Source organism: Aethalodelphis obliquidens, unplaced genomic scaffold (assembly GCF_003676395.1).
Source record: "Aethalodelphis obliquidens isolate GAN/ISIS:26980383/991018 unplaced genomic scaffold, ASM367639v1 scaffold52, whole genome shotgun sequence".
Classification (NCBI taxonomy): Eukaryota; Metazoa; Chordata; class Mammalia; order Artiodactyla; family Delphinidae; genus Aethalodelphis; species Aethalodelphis obliquidens.
Genome location: NW_020837996.1, coordinates 4,347,865 through 4,369,545, shown reverse-complemented (window position 1 = coordinate 4,369,545; position 21,681 = coordinate 4,347,865). Strand labels below are relative to the sequence as shown.

Here is a 21,681-nt window from a genome sequence, read left to right as displayed (position 1 = left end):
GTCCGCCTGCCGATGCAGGGGACACGGGTTCGTGCCCCGATCCGGGAAGATCCCACATGCCGCGGAGCGGCTGGTCCCGTGAGCCATGGCCGCTGAGCCTGCGTGTCTGGAGCCTGCGCTCTGCAACGGGAGAGGCCACAACAGTGAGAGGCCGCGTACCGCAAAAAAAAAAAAAAAAGAATGGTATTAGATTTCTCAACAGTAGTACTGGAAGCTAGAGGACAATGGAGTAATATCCTCAGACTTCTGAGTGAAAATAATTTTCAAACTAGACTGAGATTACCAAGCATAAGAGAATAAAGATATTTTCAGACATGTAAATCGTTCTGAAATTTAGCCCTTATGTACTTGCTGTTATGAAGCTACTTGATATACAAGCAAGAAAATGGAGGATATGGAGTTCAAGAAAGCTTTAACACAAGATGACAATCAGCAGACATAAAAAGGAGATAATTATGTAACACATTTTGGAACAGCCAGTCTAAGTTGAAGAAGGCTCCAGGAGGAAGGGGTGGGAAAATGGAAGTGATAGGTTATTTGATGCTATTGACCAGGTGGAAAATGGCATGAAGAACATTTTGCAAATCTGTCAGAACATTTGGAAAGAATTAATGACAGATATCGATCTACACAACTAAGCACAGAAAAGATGCTGTGATTAAATCCAGGGAGTGTTGGAAATGTGATATAATCATAGTATACTTGGCTTAGCTGTTAACATTATTTACCTAGTCATAATAAAGTAAACACTTAGAATTGATTTAATTCCTAATTGTTATAACAGTGGATGGATTTTTGAGAGAGGATGGATTGTAGAAAGAGTGGTGGGAGTAGAGGGGAGAGTGTACCGTAACAAGGTCATTTGAGACTTAAAATAAAGTAGTCAAAGACATGTAATACAGCACGTAATTTGGAAACATGTATTTAAATATAGCTAAGAGTTGAAAGGCAGTTGGAATGGAGTAGGGTACAGCTGTTTTTTACTATATACTTTTTAGTACTATTTACTTTTTTATACTATTTGAATTTTTAAATGTTTTTATTACCTTAATATAAATGAAAATAGTGAGAAGGTTCTCTCAATGGGAACTGTAGGTGCTACATGGAAATAAGGAACATCTTAGCTAATTAATTTTTATCTTTGTATTATTTCATATTTCAAAGGAAAATAGCTAGGAATTAAAAAGGAATTAAGCCTAACTGCAAGGAAAGATTGGCCACATGCAGAGGTCTTGGAGTTCTTGGTTTGTATGATAATGTCTTACTATGTGAAGATCACTGAATTGAAAGTAATGGTGTTAGAATTTTTTTTTTTTTCCAGTTTTCCTGGAACCAGAAACATTGGATCTTTTCTTTAATTTGTATCATTCACTTCCACCACTCCTATCTCAGTTAGTAAGTAAAACTCATTCATTATTTCATTAAAAAGTACCTGTGATATTTATCTAAGGGTGGTACATATTTATTTATATTCTTGATTAGGTTTACCTCTCATAAGAGATTCTTACATCATCTGGGATTTATATTACGTAAGCTATTTGTCAGTTTCTATTTATAGTCCATAGTTCCCGTCATTTCACTGGTGAGCCCAAAACCCATAACTGGTGATTTCGTTCCTGCCCGTAGCCAAGACAACCTATCAACCTCTAAGTATCTTTTTTCCTACTCAGTGCCCCCCACCCCAGCTCTTCTTCTGGGCCTCAGTCCAGTAGTTTGCCACCCCACCTGTTACCTTCCCTTTTCTTAACCTCTCTAACTCTTGCTCCACTTTGCTTGGCTCCGTGTCAGGCTTGCCATGTGGCCCCCATCAGATATCTCCAAGTGAGAAACCAAGGGGATCTGCTCACTTGATTTTGTGCTCATCACTCCAGCTGTTCATTTATTTTTTGAATCAGATTCTGTTGTGTGCTAAAAGATTCTTGAAACTCTTTGGTTATAGTATGGAACTTTGAGACTCTGTATCCCATCTTTGTGGAATCTAAAACAGAGACCAGGCAAGATTGAAAAAAAAAAGAAAGTTGTTAGCTTAATATCTAAGCTTGTAGAAGTGAAGTTGGGGAATTCTTATATTGTCATTTCCTGAAAAAAGATGTTCCATATTTAAAGTACATATCAGCAGTATGTTTGTTTAGATATGTTATCACCTAGAAGGGAGGAATAGGTTCACAAAAATACTCCCTCCCTTTCTTAGAAAACATGTTTGCTCTCAAATCGAGGGTTTTAAGGTGGTGGTTTTTAAACTGGGTTTCACAGGACACTCATGTTTCCAGGTGGTGCCACAGAACTTCAGCCTTCTGTCTTTTAACCAGAATAGTCTTGTTTTTAGTTGTTTAAAAACCATGGTTTCATGTACAGTTATGTTTTGGGATAAAACACACAAGCTACTGGTGCTTAAAAGTAGATTGGAAAGCAACTGCTTTAAGAGAATGTAACTGACATTTATTGGGCATGCCCTATCCTATGATGCTTATCTCACTTCATCCTCACAGTGGCCCTGCAAGGTAAGTATTGTTACCTTCACTATGTAGACAAGGAAACAGATCCAGAATGGCCTAAGTGACTTCCTTCAGGGCAGTGAACTAAATTTTGGAGTTGAGATTCAAACCCAGGTGGTTTTGGCCCCAAACCCCTGGATATTTTTATTACGCTAGTGGTTCCTGAACCTTCTACACATCAGAAGAGAGTTTTGTTTTTTGGGTTGTTTGCTTGGGTTTTGTTTTTAACATTAAGGACTGTGGCAAACTGAGTAACATCTAAAAAGGCTATCCTCTGATTTTTGTCCCTATTCTCACCCTTGCCAAGAGAGCCAGACATTTTGTGTGAAATCTCCTAACTGGAATATTTAAATATTGACAAATAATTCTTTTTTTTTTTTTTTTTTTTTTTAAAGTGGGCAAGTTTACATATGTGGGCCAGTTTGGCCTGAAAGTTGCCAGTTTTGGGCCTCTCAGTTAATGAACAAACAGGCTTCAGTGGGTTCCAGTAGTAGAATTAAGAACCCGAGAAGTGAAATTGACTGATAAAGTATTAACTTCAGAAAGATAACTAGGCCACAGACACTTTGCAGGAATTTTTATAGGGTATCTAACTTTTTCAGCAGCATTTTCCAAATTGTTCCTCAAGATATTAATAAATGGTGTGGGCAAGATGTTTTATCACCAGATAAATTTGGGACATGCTGGATTAAGTAAAGTTAAAGGATTTTTTTCCCACTTGCAGGATACCACAGTGCATATTGTACAGTAGTTCCCAAATGTATTCTACAGCAAAACCATATTTTCTTTTTGGTGAAACACCTGGTTCGTTGGTTTACAAACAGATTAGGCATCAAAAGCAATTGGGAGCCTTTGAGTGTATGCAGGTTCCGGCTCTACTCTGGTGTATTTAATATATACAAAAATATTAGAGGAATTTTACACAGAGATAGGAACTCTAGTGGTGGGATTGACGGGTTTTGGGTGGTGGTAATTATTGATGATGTTTAGCTTTCATTGTTTTTGGAATCTATAACACTATTTTATCATTAAAATTAAAAAAATTTAAATGTAAAGAATAGTGTTCCTTACATGTGGCCTTACATTAATTTTAAAGTTGAAATGAATTTTGTTGTTCCTGTTTTTAGGCACTTTCATGTTTAGTTCAGTTTGCTTCTACAAGAAGGTCCTTATTTAGCAGTCCTGAACGTGCCAAGTACCTTGGTAATTTAATCAAGGGAGTAAAAAGGATACTTGAAAACCCTCAGGTATTTTTGAAGTAATTTAATTAATATTTACCATATTTAAATACAGTTTTTCTGCTGAAAGGTGCATAATAAACTTACGACTTTATTACGATTCTGGAAGAAAATAAGTATCATATTCTGCTTTCTTGGATCTCATTTGTAGTATAAATGGGCAGCTTTTAAAAGTGAATGTTTTCCTGACTGACTGCTGTGTTGTTCTTTTTATTTTTCCCATTCTTTTAGGTAACTATGAATAGAGGTTGTATACCTTATTATGCTTCTGCTTTCTACCATTGTACTTTCCTTGCACTTCTTAAATTACTGAAGTGATTAATTCAATCATATCTACCTTCTAAGCTAGAAGACAGTATAAATCTGGATGTTAATATTGGAATAAGTGGCTTTAAATTATGAATATCTTTTTTGCCCTCTTGTGGACAATAAAAATTTGTAGATTTTTAAATCTACTCTCTATGTTAACTGCAAATCTTCAGTGGCAGTGTTCATTTCAGAGAATTGCACAGCCATTATAAATTAGTGATTTTGGATGCCTAGATAAAATTTGTTTCACTTTTGGTTTAAAATATCTGTAATGAAAGTACAAATATTAAAAGGTTAAATGATTTAAGGAGGTTTATCTAAGTCTCTTGGTTATTAATAACTTAGGGGGGACATATAATATCTATACATAAAGAAAACATGCTTACTCTATAAAGAACAGTTGTTTTTGCAGATTAAGAGGTATTTTATGTGTTGTGCATTCGTTTTATCTTTTCACTGTTGGCATAACTGTGAAATTTATGTGTTTTGCTGATAAATGGAATTTTTACCAGTATATCGATACTTTAAAATTTTTAGTTGTTCAGCTCACTATCATCAGTCAATATGTGGAAGATAATATGCTAATATCAGATAATTCTCTTAATTGATTTTCCAGTATCCTCATGTTGATGTTTTATGGCTCTAAAAGTTAATTTGAATATTATATATATTTTTAGAATTATAAATATGTATTAAAAGACCCATGAATACAAAATATATTTTTAAATTAGTCCTTAATAATTAGAAACTATGTTATATTTTTTCATGGGTTGAAATTTTTTACAAACTCTTTCACTATTAAACAGATACTGAAAGATACTTGAATTCTGTTTCATGCCAGCTATAGTACAGAGTTCTCAAACTATAAAGATAATAACATACATGTCCTATCTTCGAGGAGCTCACTGGGGGCACCTTTCTTGGTCTTTCCTTTTAAGCTGTCCTCCCCACGAAGTTACCTCTGTTTCTTGTAGTACTTTTGTTAAACTTTCTGCTCTACATTGCAGCAGTTTATTTGAATGTCTTAAGAGACAAGGAGTTGCTTGAGGACATAATGCCTCTAGGTACTCAATAAATATTTGTTGAATTAAAAGATGTTTCTGTTATTTGTGGGTACACATTTAATGTAAGTCTAGTGGTATTGCTCTTTTCCAGGATTGCAAGAGCCCATTCTTATTTTCTATCTTAAATATTTTTCAGGTTTTGTATTGACTTCTATTTAAGTCACAAGGTACACACTCTCTCTCCCTCTCTCTCCACCCTTTTCTGTCTCTTTTCTGTCTCTCATGCAAGTTTTTTTGGGGTAATATAGTGGTTCCCAAACATTATGATTTAGTCATCATGGTCAAAGCTTCCTCCAAAGCCTCTAGTTTGGATTCCTTATTATTAATCATTTATGACAACATTAAGTCCAGTAGGAATCATTTGGTTTTTTGTTGTTAAGTTTTTTAAAAAGCCTTTCTTTTTGTCTCATAATTTAGGGTTTGTCCAATCCAGGTAATTATCATGAATTTTGTCGATTTTTGGCTCGTTTAAAGACAAATTACCAGCTGGGAGAATTAGTTATGGTGAAGGAGTATCCTGAAGTTATCAGATTGATTGCTAATTTTACCATTACTAGCCTACAGGTAAATAAAAATATATAGTTGATGTTAAACTGTAGATAGTTTTAAAACACTTTCTTGGTAAGATTTGGTAGGGATTTTAAAAAACATTTATTAGAGCACTTTGCTAAAAATGTTCATTGCAAGATTTTAGGTAAAATACTTCTTTGTAACAAATTTTATAATAATAAAAATTTAGAGGCCATCTAAATATCTAATAATTAAAGACCAAATTGAGATGCTGTAGTAAAATCTATGTGGAGAAATAAAATAAAGTTTTACAGATTAGTTTTTGGAAAAATTCTTTTTGTAAGTTTGGGGGGAAGTTTTAAAACCATATTTTCCACATGATATCAACTCTGTGAAAAAATATTCCTGGAAAGATTAGAAGGAAGTTCACAAACATTTAACAGAATTTGCTATTTTAAGTGTTCATTGGTTATAATCAGAATAAAAGTTTATTTTAAACTGTATGTTTACTAATTTTGCCTCTCCATTTCTTATTCTAGGAAGACATAATGTCATTTTAAATAACGTTTGCTTTATTTTTTTGTAGCATTGGGAATTTGCTCCCAACAGTGTTCATTATTTATTAACTCTCTGGCAAAGGATGGTAGCATCAGTTCCTTTTGTGAAATCAACTGAACCCCACTTATTAGACACTTATGCACCAGAAATCACGAAGGCCTTTATCACTTCTCGGTTGGAATCTGTTGCCATAGTTGTGAGGTATTGAAAACTAAATGTTTTTGTTGTATTTTCATCTTCTGCATCTTGGAATTTTTAAAAATGGAGGTAAAATTTACCTATGGTAAAATTCACCTTTTTTAGTATACAGTTCTATGAGTTCTGACAAGTGTATGCCGTTGTGTTTAACAGCACAATCAAGATATAAAATAGTTCCATCACCCCAAAAAGTTTTTTTAGGTTCCTTTGTAGTCAGACCTTTCCCCATCCTCAGCATCTGGCAATTATTGATGTTTTGTTCCCTAAGATTTTTGTCTTTTTTGGATGTTATTACATAAATGAAATCATATAGTATGTAGCCCTTTAGTCTGGCTTCTGTCACTTAGCATAATGCATTTGAGATTCTTCCAATTTGTGTCAGTAGTTCTTTACTTTTTATTGCTGAATAGTATACCATTTTATGGATATATCACAGTTATTAGTCCACTCACCTATTGATGGACGTTTGGGTTCTTTCTGTTTTTGCCTTTATGAGTAAAATAGCTGTAAGTGTTCCTATACAGATTTTTGTATGAATTTAAGTTTTTATTTCTCTTGGATAAATTCCTAGGTGTGAGATTTCTGGGTTGCCTGGTAAGTGTATATTTTACTTTATAAGAAATTGCCAAACTATTTTCCAAAGTTGCTGTATCATTTCACATTCCCACCAGCAGTGTATGAAAAATCCAGTTGCTCTGCATCCTCACCAGCACTTGATATTGTCAGTTTTAAAAAATTTTAGTCATTCTAATAAGTGTGGTGCCTCATTGTGGTTTCAAATTGCATTCCCTTAATAACTAACAATGTTGAGGATCTTTTTATGTGCTTATTTACCATTTGTATATACTCTTTGGTAAAATGCCTGTCAAATATGTTCCCTTTTTTTTATTGGGTCGTTTATTTTCTTATCTTGCGATTAGAGAGGTCTGTATATTCTGGTCACAAGTCTTTTTATCATATGTGTTTTGCAAATATTTTTTCCCAGTCCATTGCTTGCCTCTTCATTTCCTTAACAGAGTCTTGAAAAGAGCAGGAGTTTTAAATTTTAATGAAGTCCAATTTATCCTTTATTTTTTTCTTCTAGAAGTTTTATAATTTAAATTTAGGTCCATAATCCATTTTGAGTTAATTTTTGTATATGATATGAGGTTTAGACTCAATGTTATTTTTCTTTCCTTTTTTCCTTTTTGCATAGGGAAGACCAGTTATCCCCAACACCATTTGTGGAAAAGACTATCCTTTCTCCATTGAATTGTCTTTACTCTGTTTTCAAAAATTAATTGACCACATATGTATGGTTCTATTTTTGGACTCTGTTCTCATTAGTCTCTGTTTTTCTCCTTCTGCCAGTAGCCCCTGCCTTGAGTACTGTAGCCTTATAATAAGCTTTGAAATCAGGTAGTGTGAATTTTCACCTTGGTTTTCCCTTTTTAAAATTGTTTTGGCTCTTTTACTTCCTTTGCTTTTCTGTGTAAATGTTAGAATCATCTTGTCAGTATCTAGAAAAAAAAGTCCTGCTGGAATTTTGACTAGAATTGCATTGAATTTGTAGATTAATTTGGAGGAAGAATTGACATCTCAGCAATTTTGAGTCTTTTAGCCAATGAGCATGTTTATCTTTTATTTAGAGCTCTTCTGTGATTCCTTTCATCACTGTTTTGTATTATTCAGTCTTTGGATCTTACATATATTTAAGATTTAATTAGTGTTTTATGTTTTCTGGTGCCTTTGGAGATACTGTTTTTTAAATTTCCAATTGTTCATGTTAGTATATAGTAATGAATTCTATATATTGATCTGTATTGCTAGCACCTTGGAAATACACTCACCTGTTAGTAGCTCTCTTGTGGTTCACATTTTCAAATATAGACATTTTATTTCTTATCTTACAGTCTATGTCTTTTATTTCTTTATCCATGATAGAATTTTTATTTAACATAAATAAAGCTTATTTGTGGTGAATAAAAGTACATCTCATTCTAACGTCGTCTGCAATCCTTTTCTTATATATTTGCAGAGATAATTTAGATGATCCACTGGATGATACCGCCACTGTATTTCAGCAGTTGGAGCAGTTGTGCACTGTTAGCAGATGTGAATATGAGAAGACATGCACTCTTCTTGTACAGTTGTTTGATCAAAATGCACAGAATTACCAAAAGCTTCTGCATTCAGCTTCTGGAATAACTGTGGACATGGCAATTCAGGAAGGTCAGTAAATTTTATATGACCATATAAATAATATAATAATATGGTATTATGTTGAATTTTAAGTAGCTTCATTAATCAATTTATTTAATAATTTTACTGCAACGTATTTTCGTTTATTTCCCCCAATTCTGTTCCTCTAATAATCCATTAATTTTAATAACCTTCTGGGTATTTTGTTGGCTTGATAGTTTTAGTTCTTTATAAGATTCACAGGGAATATTTCTCTCTGGACTCACTATCAAAAAAAGCTGATAATGATCTTTGAGTAGAGTTTATTAATTTATAACTATCTTTTAACTAATCACGTTTCCCTCTTTGCTATATCTGACTGCAAATTCAGAGCCCAGTTTTAGCCAGTAAAAATTTACCGAAGACCTCATCGTGGTTTTGCATTTGTTTATTTGCCTTCACCATGGCTTTATTTTATTATTATATTTCAATTTCTCAATTTCCTCTTTATTTTTCATTCTTTACTGAAGGAGAATTTATTTATTTCTGTATATTTCCTTAATATGAAAGGATTTTCAGGAACATAGGGAATTAAATACACTTTTCAGATTTTAAGTGGGATATCTTATGAGAATGGAACTGGCTATATACATTTCATTTTTTTCTTTTTACATCTTTATTGGAGTATAATTGCTTTACAATGGTGTGTTAGTTTCTGCTTTATAACAAAATGAATCAGCTATACATATATATATATTCCCATATCTCTTCCTCCTGCGTCTCCCTCCCTCCCACCCTCCCTATCCCACCCCTCTAGGTGGTCACAAAGCACCGAGCTGATCTCCCTGTGCTATGTGGCTGCTTCCCACTAGCTATCTGTTTTATGTTTGGTAGTGTATATATGTCCATGCCACTCTCTCACTTTGTCACAGCTTACGCTTCCCCCTCCCCATATCCTCAAGTCCATTCTCTAGTAGGTCTGTGTCTTTATTCCTGTCTTACCCCTAGGTTCTTCATGACTTTTTTTTTTTTCTTAGATTCCATATATATATGTTAGCATGCAGTATTTGTCTTTCTCTTTCTGACTTACTTCACTCTGTATGACAGACTCTAGATCCATCCACCTCACTACAAATAACTCAATTTCGTTTCTTTTTATGGCTGAGTAATATTCTATTGTATATATGTGCCACATCTTCTGTATCCATTCATGTGATGATGGACACTTACGTTGCTTCCATCTCCTGGCTATTGTAAATAGAGCTGCAATGAACATTTTGGTACATGACTCGTTTTGAATTATGGTTTTCCCAGGGTATATACCCAGTAGTGGGATTGCTGGGTCATATGGTAGTTCTATTTGTAGTTTTTTAAGGAACCTCCATACTGTTCTCCATAGTGGCTGTAGTAATTCACATTCCCACCAGCAGTACAAGAGTGTTCCCTTTTCTCCACACCCTCTCCAGCATTTATTGTTTGTAGATATTTTGATGATGGCCATTCTGACTGGTGTGAGATGATATCTCATTGTAGTTTTGATTTGCATTTCTCTAATGATTAATGATGTTGAGCATTCTTTCATGTCTTTGTTGGCAATCTGTATATCGTCTTTAGAGAAATGTCTATTTAGGTCTTCTGCCCATTTTTGGATTGGGTTGTTTGTTTTTATTGAGCTGCATGAGATGCTTGTAAATTTTGGAAATTAATCCTTTGTCAGTTGCTTCATTTGCAAATATTTTCTCCCATTCTGAGGGTTGTCTTTTCGTCTTGTTTATGGTTTCCTTTGCTGTGCAAAAGCTTTTAATTTTCATTAGGTCCCATTTGTTTATTTTTGTTTTTATTTCCATTTCTCTACTAGGTGGGTCAAAAAGGATCTTGCCGTGATTTGTGTCATAGAGTGTTCTGCCTATGTTTTCCTCTAAGAGTTTGATAGTTTCTGGCCTTACATTTAGCTCTTTAATCCATTTTGAGCTTAGTTTTGTGTATGGTGTTAGGGAGTGTTCTAATCTCATACTTTTATATGTACCTGTCCGGTTTTCCCAGCACCACTTATTGAAGAGGCTGTCCTTTCTCCACTGTACATTCCTGCCTCCTTTATCAAAGATAAGATGACCGTATGTTCGTGGGCTTATCTCTGGGCTTTCTATCCTGTTCCATTGATGTATATTTCTGTTTTTGTGCCAGTACCATACTGTCTTGATTACTGTAGCTTTGTAGTATAGTCTGAAGTCAGGGAGCCTGATTCCTCCAGCTCCATTTTTCTTTCTCAAGATTGCTTTGGCTATTCGGGGTCTTTTGTGTTTCCATTACAAATTGTGAAATTTTTTGTTCTAGTTCTGTGAAAAATCCCAGTGGTAGTTTGATAGGGATTGCATTGAATCTGTAGATTGCTTTGGGTAGTAGAGTCATTTTCACAGTGTTGATTCTTCCAGTCCAAGAACATGGTATATCTCTCCATCTATTTGTATCATCTTTAATTTCTTTCATCAGTGTCTTATAATTTTCTGCATACAAGTCTTTTGTCTCCTTAGGTAGGTTTATTCCTAGATATTTTATTCTTTTTGTTGCAGTGGTAAATGGGAGTGTTTTCTTAATTTCACTTTCATATTTTTCATCATTAGTGTGTAGGAATGCAAGAGATTTCTGTGCATTAATTTTGTATCCTGCTACTTTTCCAAATTCATTGATTAGCTCTAGTAGTTTTCTGGTAGCATCTTCAGGATTCTCTATGTATAGTATCATGTCATCTGCAAACAGTGACAGCTTTACTTTTTTTCTGATTTAGATTCCTTTTATTTCCTTTTCTTCTCTGATTGCTGTGGCTAAAACTTCCAAAACTGTGTTGAATAAGAGTGGTGAGAGTGGGCAACCTTGTCTTGTTCCTGATCTTAGTGGAAACGGTTTCAGTTTTTCACCATTGAGGACGATGTTGGCTGTGGGTTTGTCATATATGGCCTTTATTATGTTGAGGAAAGTTCCATCTATGCCTACTTTCTGCAGGGTTTTTATCATAAATGGTTGTTGAATTTTGTCGAAAACTTTCTCTGCATCTATTGAGATGATCATATGGTTTTCTCCTTCAGTTTGTTAATATGGTGCATCATGTTGATTGATTTGCGTATATTTAAGAATCCTTGCATTCCTGGAATAAACCCCACTTGATCATGGTGTATGATCCTTTTAATGTGCTGTTGGATTCTGTTTGCTAGTATTTTGTTGAGGATTTTTGCATCTACATTCATCAGTGATATTCGCCTGTAGTTTTCTTTCTTTGTGACATCTTTGTCTGGTTTTGGTTGAAGGGTGATGGTGGCCTCGTAGAATGACTTTGGGAGTGTTCCTCCCTCTGCTGTATTTTGGAAGAGTTTGAGAAGGATAGGTGTTAGCTCTTCTCTAAATGTTTGACAGAATTCGCCTGTGAAGCCATCTGGTCTTGGGCTTTTGTTTGTTGGAAGATATTTAATTACAGTTTCAATTTCAGTGCTTGTGATTGGTCTGTTCATATTTTCTATTTCTTCCTGATTCAGTCTTGGCGGGTTGTGCATTTCTAAGAATTTGTCCATTTCTTCCAGGTTCTCCATTTTATCGGCATAGAGTTGCTTGTAGTAATCTCTCATGATCTTTTGTATTTCTGCAGTGTCAGTTGTTACTTCTCCTTTTTCATTTCTAATTCTGTAGATTTATGTCTTCTCCCTTTTTTTCTTGATGAGTCTGGCTAATGGTTTATCGATTTTGTTTATCTTCTCAAAGAACCAGCTTTTAGGTTTATTGATCTTTGATATCGTTTCCTTTATTTCTTTTTCATTTATTTCTGATCTGATCTTTATGATTTCTTTCCTTCTGCTAACTTTGGGGGTTTTTTGTTCTTCTTTCTCTAATTACTTTAGATGCAAGGTTAGGTTGTTTATTCGAGATGTTTCCTGTTCCTTAAGGTAGGATTGTATTGCTATAAACTTCCCTCTTAGAACTGCTTTTGCTGCATTCCATAGGTTTTGGGTCGTCGTGTCTCCATTGTCATTTGTTTGTAGGTATTTTTTGATTTCCTCTTTGATTTCTTCATTGATCACTTCGTTATTAAGTACTGTATCGTTTAGCCTCCATGTGTTTGTATGTTTTACAGATCTTTTCCTGTAATTGATATCTAGTCTCATAGCATTGTGGTCAGAAAGATACTTGATACAATTTCAATTTTCTTAAATTTACCAAGGCTTGATTTGTGACCCAAGATATGATCTATCCTGGAGAATATTCCATGAGCACTTGAGAAAACTGTGTATTCTGTTGTTTTTGGATGGAATGTCCTATAAATATCAATTAAGTCCATCTTTTTTAATGTATCATTTAAAGCTTGTGTTTCATTATTATTTTCATTTTGGATGATCTGTCCATTGGTGAAAGTGGGGTGTTAAAGTCCCCTACTATGAATGTGTTACTGTCGATTTCCCCTTTTATGGCTGTTAGTATTTGCCTTATGTATTCAGGTTCTCCTATGTTGGGTGCATAAATATTTACAATTGTTATATCTTCTTGGATCGATCCCTTGATCATTATGTAGTGTCCTTCTTTGTCTCTTGTAATAGTCTTTATTTTAAAGTCTATTTTTTCTGATATGAGAATTGCTACTCCAGCTTTCTTTTGATTTCCATTTGCATGGAATATCTTTTTCCATCCCCTCACTTTCAGTCTGTATGTGTCGTTAGGTCTGAAGTGGGTCGCTTGTAGACAGCATATATATGGGTCTTGTTTTTGTATCCATTCAGCCAGTCTGTGTCTTTTGGTGGGAGCATTTAATCCATTTACATTTAAGGTAATTATCAATATGTATGTTCCTGTTCCCATTTTCTTAATTGTGTTGGGTTTGTTATTGTAGGTCTTTTCCTTCTCTTGTGTTTCTTGCCTAGAGAAGTTTCTTTAGCATTTGTTGTGAAGCTGGTTTGGTGGTGCTGAACTCTCTCAGCTTTTGCTTGTCTGTAAAGGTTTTAATTTCTCCATCAAATCTGAATGAGATCCTTGCTGGGTAGGGTAATCTTGGTTGTAGGTTTTTCTCCTTCATCACTTTAAATATATCCTGCCACTCCCTTCTGGCTTGCAGAGGTCTGCTGAAAGATCAGCTGTTAACCTTATGGGGATTCCCTTGTGTTATTTTTCCCTTGCTGCTTTTAATATGTTTTCTTTGTATTTAATTTTTGACAGTTTGATTAATATGTGTCTTGGTGTGTTTCTCCTTGGATTTATCCTGTATGGGACTCTCTGTGCTTCCTGGTCTTGATTAACTGTTTCCTTTCCCATATTAGGGAAGTTTTCAACTATAATCTCTTCAAATATTTTCTCAGTCCCTTTCTTTTTCTCTTCTTCTTCTGGGATCCCTATAATTCAAATGTTGGTGCGTTTAATGTTGTCCCAGAGGTCTCTGAGACTGTCCTCAGTTCTTTTCATTCTTTTTTCTTTATTCTGCTCTGCAGTAGTTTTTCCACTATTTTATCTTCCAGGTCACTTAGCCGTTTTTCTGCCTCAGTTATTCTTCTATCGATCCCTTCTAGATTATTTTTAATTTCATTTATTGTGTTGTTCATCATTGCTTGTTTCCTCTTTAGTTCTTCTAGGTCCTTGTTAAATGTTTCTTGCATTTTCTCTATTCTATTTCCAAGATTTTGGATCATCTTTGCTATCATTATTCTGAATTCTTTTTCAGGTAGACTGCCTATTTCCTCTTCATTTGTTAGGTCTGGTGGGTTTTTATCTTGCTCTTTCATCTGCTGTGTGTTTTTCTGTTTTCTCATTTTGCTTATCTTACTGTGTTTGGGGTCTCCTTTTTGCAGGCTGCAGGTTCGTAGTTCCCGTTGTTTTTGGTGTCTGTCCCCAGTGGCTAAAGTTGGTTCAGTGGGTTGTGTAGGCTTCCTGTTGGAGGGGACTGGTGCCTGTGTTCTGGTGGATGAGGCTGGATCTTGTCTTTCTGGTGGGCAGGTCCACGTCTGGTGGTGTGTTTTGGGGTGTCTCTGGCCTTATTATGATTTTAGGCATCCTCTCTGCTAATGGGTGGGGTTGTATTCCTGTCTTTCTAGTTGTTTGGCAGAGGGTGTCCAGCACTGTAGCTTGCTGGTCGTTGAGTGAAGCTGGGTGTTGGTGTTGAGATGGAGATCTCTGGGAGATTTTCGCCGTTTGATATTATGTGGAGCTGGGAGGTCTCTTGTGGAGCAGTGTCCTGAAGTTGGCTGTCCCACGTCAGAGGCACAGCGCTGACTCCTGGCTGCAGCACCAAGAGCCTTTCATTCACATGGCTCAGAATAAGAGGGAGAAAAAGTAGAAGGAAATAAAGAAAGAGGATAAAATAAAATAAAGTAAGATAAAATAAAATAAAGACATTAAAATAAAAAATAATTTTTAAGAAAAAAAAAATTTTTTAAAGAAAAAAAAAACAGACGGACAGAACCCTAGGACAAATGGTGAGAGCAAAGCTATACAGACAAAATCTCACACAGAAGCATACAAACTCACAAAAAGAGGAAAAGGGGAAGAAATAATATATCTTGCTCTCTAAGTCCACCTCCTCATTTTGGGATGATTCGTTGTCTATTCATGTATTCCACAGATGCAGGTACATCAAGTTGATTGTGGAGCTGTTATCCGCTGCTTCTGAGGCTGCTGGGAGAGATTTCCCTTTCTCTTCTTTGTTCACACAGCTCCCCGGGTTCAGCTTTGGATTTGGCCCCGCCTCTGCGTGTAGGTCGCCTGAGCGTGTCCCTTCCTGCCCAGACAGGACGGGGTTAAAGGAGCAGCTGATTCGGGGCTTCTGGCTCACTCAGGCCGGGGGGAGGGAGGGGTACGGAGTGCGGGGCGAGCCTGCGGCAGTAGAGGTCAGCATGACATTGCACCAGCCTGAGACGCGCCGTGCGTTCTCCTGGGGAAGTTGTCCCTGGATCACAGGACCCTGGCAGTGGCAGGCTGCACAGGCTCCCCAGAAGGGAGGTGTGGAGAGTGACCTGTGCTCGCACACAGGCTTCTTGGTGGTGGCGGCAGCAGCCTTAGCATCTCATGCCTGTCTCTGTGGTCCACGCTGATAGCCATGGCTCGCGCCTGTCTCTGGAGCTCCTTTAGGCCTTGCTCTTAATCCCCTCTCCTCGCGCACCAGGAAACAAAGAGGGAAGAAAAAGTCTCTTGCCTCTTTGGCAGGTCCAGACTTTTTCCCAGACTCCCTCCCGGCTAGCCGTGATGCACTAACCCCTTCAGGCTGTATTCACACTGCCAGTCCTCTCCCTGTGCTCCGACTGGAAGCCCAAGCCTCAGCTCCCAGCCCCCGCCCATCCCAGCGAGTGAGCAGACAATCCTCGGGCTGGTGAGTGCCGGTTGGCACCGATCCTCTTTGCGGGAATCTCTCCGCTTTGCCCTCCGCACCCCTGTTGCTGTGCCCTCCTCCGCAGCTCCAAAGCTTCCCCCTCCGCCACCCGCAGTCTCTGGCCGCGAAGGGGCTTCTAGTGTGTGGAAACCTTTCCTCCTTCACAGTTCCCTCCCACTGGTGCAGGTCCCGTCCCTATTCTTTTGTCTGTTTATTCTTTTTTCTTTTGCCCTACCCAGGTACTTGGGGAGCTTCTTGCCTTTTGGGAGGTCTGCGGTCTTCTGCCAGCGCTCAGTGGGTGTTCTGTAGGAGTTGTTTCACGTGTAGATGTATTTCTGATGTATCTGCTGGTGTTGGAGAGTCTCCTGCAGAGGCAGGTGGTGGCTGTGTCTCACTTTGAGGACAAGAACAATGGCAGCAGAAGTTCTGGGAAGCACTCTTTGGCATGAGCCCTCCCAGAGTCTGCCATTAGCCTCACCAAAGAGGCCAGGTGGCTATATACATTTCTAATAGGAGGCAGTTTAATTAAAGTTCCAGGATGTTTTTGTTTTCTTTCATATTTGTTTGGAAAGTGAGTGGTAAGGGATGATAGTCAAACTTTGAGTGATTTTCCATTTAAACTCTTTTAAAAACTGTTCTTTAAAAATTATCCTATACATTTACGTATTGTCTTCTAAAAATGACTTTTATTCATTATCTGTTTTTTTTGGTTTTTGTTTGTTTTCTGAGTCACACAGTACTGCTCAGCAGCAGATAGAGGAATAGTTAACCTTCTTGAAATGTTCTCTTTTATTAGTATCTCATTATAAATTAGATGGAGGAGAACTAACATTTTACTTTGTAGCATCTTGTCTTCATGACTGAATTCTTTCTTTAGCAGAGTTCTGAAAATTATTAAATATCCAGTACATATAAAAGGGTATTTATATATTTTGAGCCATAGTAACTAGCAGTAACAAGCACCATCACATAGCTTAAAGAACAGGTCAATACCAGTATCTTTGCTGTTCCCTTTTTCCTACCAGCAAAAAATACTTGATGTTTGTTCATTAATTGATGCCTCTTTTTCATAGTTTTACTGCATATGTATGTACTCTGAAAATAATGCATGGTTTTGCATATTTTTGAACTTTATACAAATAGAATCAAAATTATTTATTCTTTTACAACTTGCTTCATTATTTTTTCTCAGTGTTGCATTCATGAGAATTTGTGTGGATGCTGTAGCTGTAGTTCCTTCATTTGTACTGCTGCAGTGCTGTTGTTTGAATATACTGCAATTTATTGATGCATTTTCTTGTCAGTGGGTATTTGTGTTTTCTGTTTTCTGCTAATGCAATGAATGCTGCTCTAAAGATTGTTATATATATTAATTACACAGTCAGCTTCAGTAGGCAATGCCAAACTATATTTTACAAAGTGATTGTACTACTTTATATCCCACCCACTCTTATCTAGATCCTCACCAATGGCTCATAATGTTAGACTTTTTGTCAGGCTAGTTGAGGTAATATACCTCATGCATATTTTACTTTTCACTCTCATGATTATTAATGAAGTTTAGTGTTTATGTTTATGTTCTGTCATCATCAGTGATATATATGTTCATCACTTGTGTTCATTTCCTCCTCACCATTTGGATTATTTTGGTCTTTGTTTTTTTTATACTAATGGAGCTCTTTATAATATTTTAACAGGAATCCTTTAGTTGTTTGAATTGTAAATATTGCCCTCAAGTTTGTTACCTGTTTTTACGTGTAACTTTAATGTGTCTGTTCTCTTAGTTTTCATATCTAATTTTATTTTAATTAATTCACCCAATCTTTTGAAGAGGTATTATATTTACGTTGTCCAGAAAAAAGAAATTAAAATGGGTTCTGTTCCAGTCCTATAATCTGTCCTACTGTTCTTCACTCTAACAAATAACGATTCTTTTTTTTCTTTTTTTTTTTTAATAAATTTATTTATTTATTTTTGGCTGTATTGGGTCTTCGTTGCTGCGCGCGGGCTTTCTCTAGTTGTCGTGAGTGGGGGCTACTCTGTGTCGTGGTGCACAGGCTTCTCGTTGCGGTGGCTTCTCTTGTTGTAGAGCATGGGCTCTTCAGTAGTTGTAGCACACGGGCTCCAGAGCACAGGCTCAGTAGCCGTGGCACACAGGCCCAGTCGCTCCACTGCATGTGGGATCTTCCTGGACCAGGGCCCGAACCCGTGTCCCCTGCATTGGCAGGCAGACTCTCAACCACTGTGCCACCAGGGAAGCCCAAATAACGATTCTTATTGGTTTTGCATCTTTCTGAAGTTTCTGTATGCATGTACAATTAGGAATATATAAGTTCTTATCCCCTTTTATTTACATGGAATGTGGCATACCACACTCACATTTTACTCCTTGCTTTTTTCATTTAACAATGTATTTTATAGTTATTCTCAAATCAGTATACAAAGAATACTTAATTTTTATAGATGAATAATATTTTATTTTTTGAATGTGTCATAATTTATTTAACTATTCGCTCCATTGTTGAGAATCATTTGAGTTATTTGCCATCTTCTGCTATTAAAACTAATGCTGTACAGATTAACCTTGTACTTGTCATTTTATATTTATGCGAGTATATCTGTAGGATACATTTCCAGAAGCAGAATTACTGTTGGGTAGAAGGGTTAATGTATTTGTAATTTTTATAAATATTTCCAAATTACTGTCTGTAAGGATGGCACCAATTTACTTGTCCACCAGCAGTCTATGAGAGCTCCATGTTACTGCCTTCACAGGACAGTATTAACAAGCTTTTGAATTTTTGGTAATCCTATAGGTGAAAAATGATTTCTCAGTATAATTTAACATTCTCATATCAGTGAGGTTAAGCATTGTTTATTTAAGAGCTATTTGGTCTGGTTTTTTTTTTGTTTTTTTTTTTTTTTTTGCAGTACGTGGACCTCTCGCTGCTGTGGCCTCTCCTGTTGCGGAGCACAGGCTCCGGACGCACAGGCCCAGTGGCCATGGCTCACGGGCCGCTCCGCGGCACGCGGGATCCTCCCGGACCGGGGCATGAACCCGCATCCCCCGCATCGGCAGGCGGACCCCCAACCACTGCGCCACCAGGGAAGCCCTGGTCTTCTTTTTCTGTAAAAGAATTACTCATTTTTTTGGCTCAGTTTTTTGTTGTTGGGTTATTGGTTCTTTTTTTCTCATTGATTTTTTTTTTCCTCATTGACTTTTAAGAGCTCTTTATATTTTAGAAAAATGAGCCCCTTGTCTGTGTTGAGTTGCAAATATCTTTTTCTTTTTTTTGAGTATACAGTTTGAATTTAGTAGATACATAGCCATGTAACTACCACCACGTTCAAGATAGAGAACCTTAGAAATAATTTTCTCATGCCCTTTGATCCGTTTTCCTAACTCTATATCCAGGTAACCACTGGTTTTTGTCACTATGGTGCATCTCTTTTGGGTTTTTGTGTAAATGAAATCATACAATAACTAGTCTTTTGTGTTTGACTTTGTTTGCTTAGGATAATGGTTTTGAGATTCAAACATATTTTATATATAAATATTTTGTTCCTTTTTATTGCTGTGTAGTATTCCATAGTATGGCTTTTTCTTTAGTTTGTCTAGCTGTTTACCACTTAATGGATATTTGAGTCATACTTACAGTTTTTGGCTGTTATGAATAAAGATGTTGTGAACTTTTGCAGACAAATCTCTGTATGTACTTAAATTGTCATTTCTCTTGGGTAAATACCTGTGACAGTTTGCTGGGTCATATGAGAAATGTGTGTATAATATTATAAGATACTACTACGCTATTTTACGAAGTGTACCATTTTTCATTCCCATTAAGAATGCTCCACATCTTCATCATCATTTGATATTGTCTTGTTAACTTTAGCCATTCTACTGGGTATCTAGTAGTAGTATCTCATTGTGGTTATACTTTGAATTTCCTTGATAATTAATGAAGTTGTGCTTTTTTGGCCATTCTTATATCTTCCTTTGTGAAATGTCTGTTCACAATTTTTGCCCATTTTTTTATTGGGCTGTTTGTTCTTTTGTACATAGTCTTATTATTGAAATTATAAGTGTTTAATATATTCTGTATACAGTCCCTTTTTCACATACATGTTGCAAATATTTTCTTCCTGTCTGTCGTTTGTCTTTGCAACTGTCTTTCAAAGGGCAGAGTTTTAAATTTTGATGATCTGCCTTTTCAATTTTTTCTTCATGGCTTATGCTTTTTATATTTAAGAAATCTTCTGTAACTGAAGTCCACGAATATGTTCTATATTTTTCTTCTAGAAGTTTAATAGTTTTAGCTATTATGTTTAAGTCTGTGATCCACTTTGGGTTAATTTTTGTGAATGATGTGAGGTAAGGATAGGGTCTCCTCCCCAACCTGTACGGTTATCAAGTTGTTCTAGCACTGTTTGCTGAAAAGACTGTCTTTTTTCCTATTGAATTATCATGTACCTTTGTCAAAAATCAGTTGGCCGTAAAAGGCTAGGGTCTGTTACTAGACTCTATTCTGTACCATTGATCTAAATTTCTATCCTTATGCCAATATTATACTGTCTTGGTTACTATAACTTTATAAGTCTTGAAATCAGGTAATTTAAGTCTTTCAGTCTTGTTCTTCTTTCTCAAAATAGTTTTGTGTTCTACATCTTTTGGTTTTCTGTATTAATTTTAGCATCAACTTGTCAGTTTCTTAAAAAAAAAAACCTCATTAGAGTTTTGATTGAGGTTGCCTCAATCTATATATCAGTTTGGTCCATCTTAATATCCAGTTGATGGACATGATATATTGCTCCACTTATGTAGGTGTTTTAAAATTTTATTTGCAATGTTTTATTGTTTTCAGTTCATAGGTATTAAAAATCTTTCACAAAATATATGCCTATATATTTTGGTGCTATTGTAAATTTTGATTATTCTTTGCTATTTTTGTTTTTTTTTTTTTTTTTTTTTGCGGTACGCGGGCTTCTCACTGCTGCGGCCTCTCCCGTTGCGGAGCACAGGCTCCGGACGCGCAGGCTCAGCGGCCATGGCTCACGGGCCCAGCCGCTCCGCGGCATGTGGGATCTTCCCGGACCGGGGCACGAACCCGCATCCCCTGCATCGGCAGGCGGACTCTCAACCACTGCACCACCAGGGAAGCCCTCTTTGCTATTTTATATAAGACCAGAATTGATTTTTGTCTTTGTGTCCTGTGATTTTGCTGAATTTACTTATTGTTCTAATAGCTTTTTTTGTAGATTCTTTAGGATTGTTTTATATGATCATGTCACCTAAAATAAAGACAGTTTTATGTCTTGTCTTCATGCCTTTTATTTCTTTTTCTTTCCTTATTCCACTGGTAGGACCTTTAGTACAATGTTGAACAAAAGCGATAAGAATGGATATTCTGGCCTTGTTTCTGTTTATACATAGAAAGCATTGAGCCTTTTACCATTGGTAATAAATTTGATGAAGTTCCCTTCTGTTTCTCAGGCGATTTATAACGAGTGGGGCATTGATTTCTTTGAATGCTTTTTTATGTACCTACTCAAATGACCTTTGTTTTCTGTTTTATTTTACTAATATAATGAATTATATTGGTTGATTTTTCTGTTAAACCAGCTTTCCATTGCTAGGATAAATCCTGCTTGGTTACGATACTGTTCCTTTATATAGTGTTAGATTCAGTTTGCAAAAATTTTATTTTACATTGATGTTCGTGAAGGATATTTGTCTGTAGTTTTCTTTTTTGTGATGACTTTGGTTTTGGTAACAGGATAATACTGGCCTCATAAAATGAGTCAAGAAGTGTTTCTTC

General features: G+C 36.2%; 1 protein-coding gene across 7 annotated transcripts in view; it reads left to right on the top strand.

Annotated features, from left to right (window-relative positions):
- Positions 1–21,681, top strand: part of RANBP17 (RAN binding protein 17) — a 313,454-nt gene that overhangs the window by 31,109 nt on the left and 260,664 nt on the right. For 6 of the 7 annotated variants that reach the window (XR_003428271.1, XM_027084318.1, XM_027084317.1 and 3 more), the window contains 5 exons: positions 1,322–1,395; positions 3,623–3,742; positions 5,524–5,670; positions 6,203–6,375; positions 8,390–8,583. Coding sequence is in view for 6 of the 7 variants with exons in the window: in XM_027084318.1 (XP_026940119.1) it covers positions 1,322–1,395; positions 3,623–3,742; positions 5,524–5,670; positions 6,203–6,375; positions 8,390–8,583 (708 nt within the window). In the remaining variant the exon portion in view is untranslated. The remainder of the gene's footprint in view (positions 1–1,321; positions 1,396–3,622; positions 3,743–5,523; positions 5,671–6,202; positions 6,376–8,389; positions 8,584–21,681) is intronic. The other variant, XM_027084320.1, reaches the window with a different exon arrangement.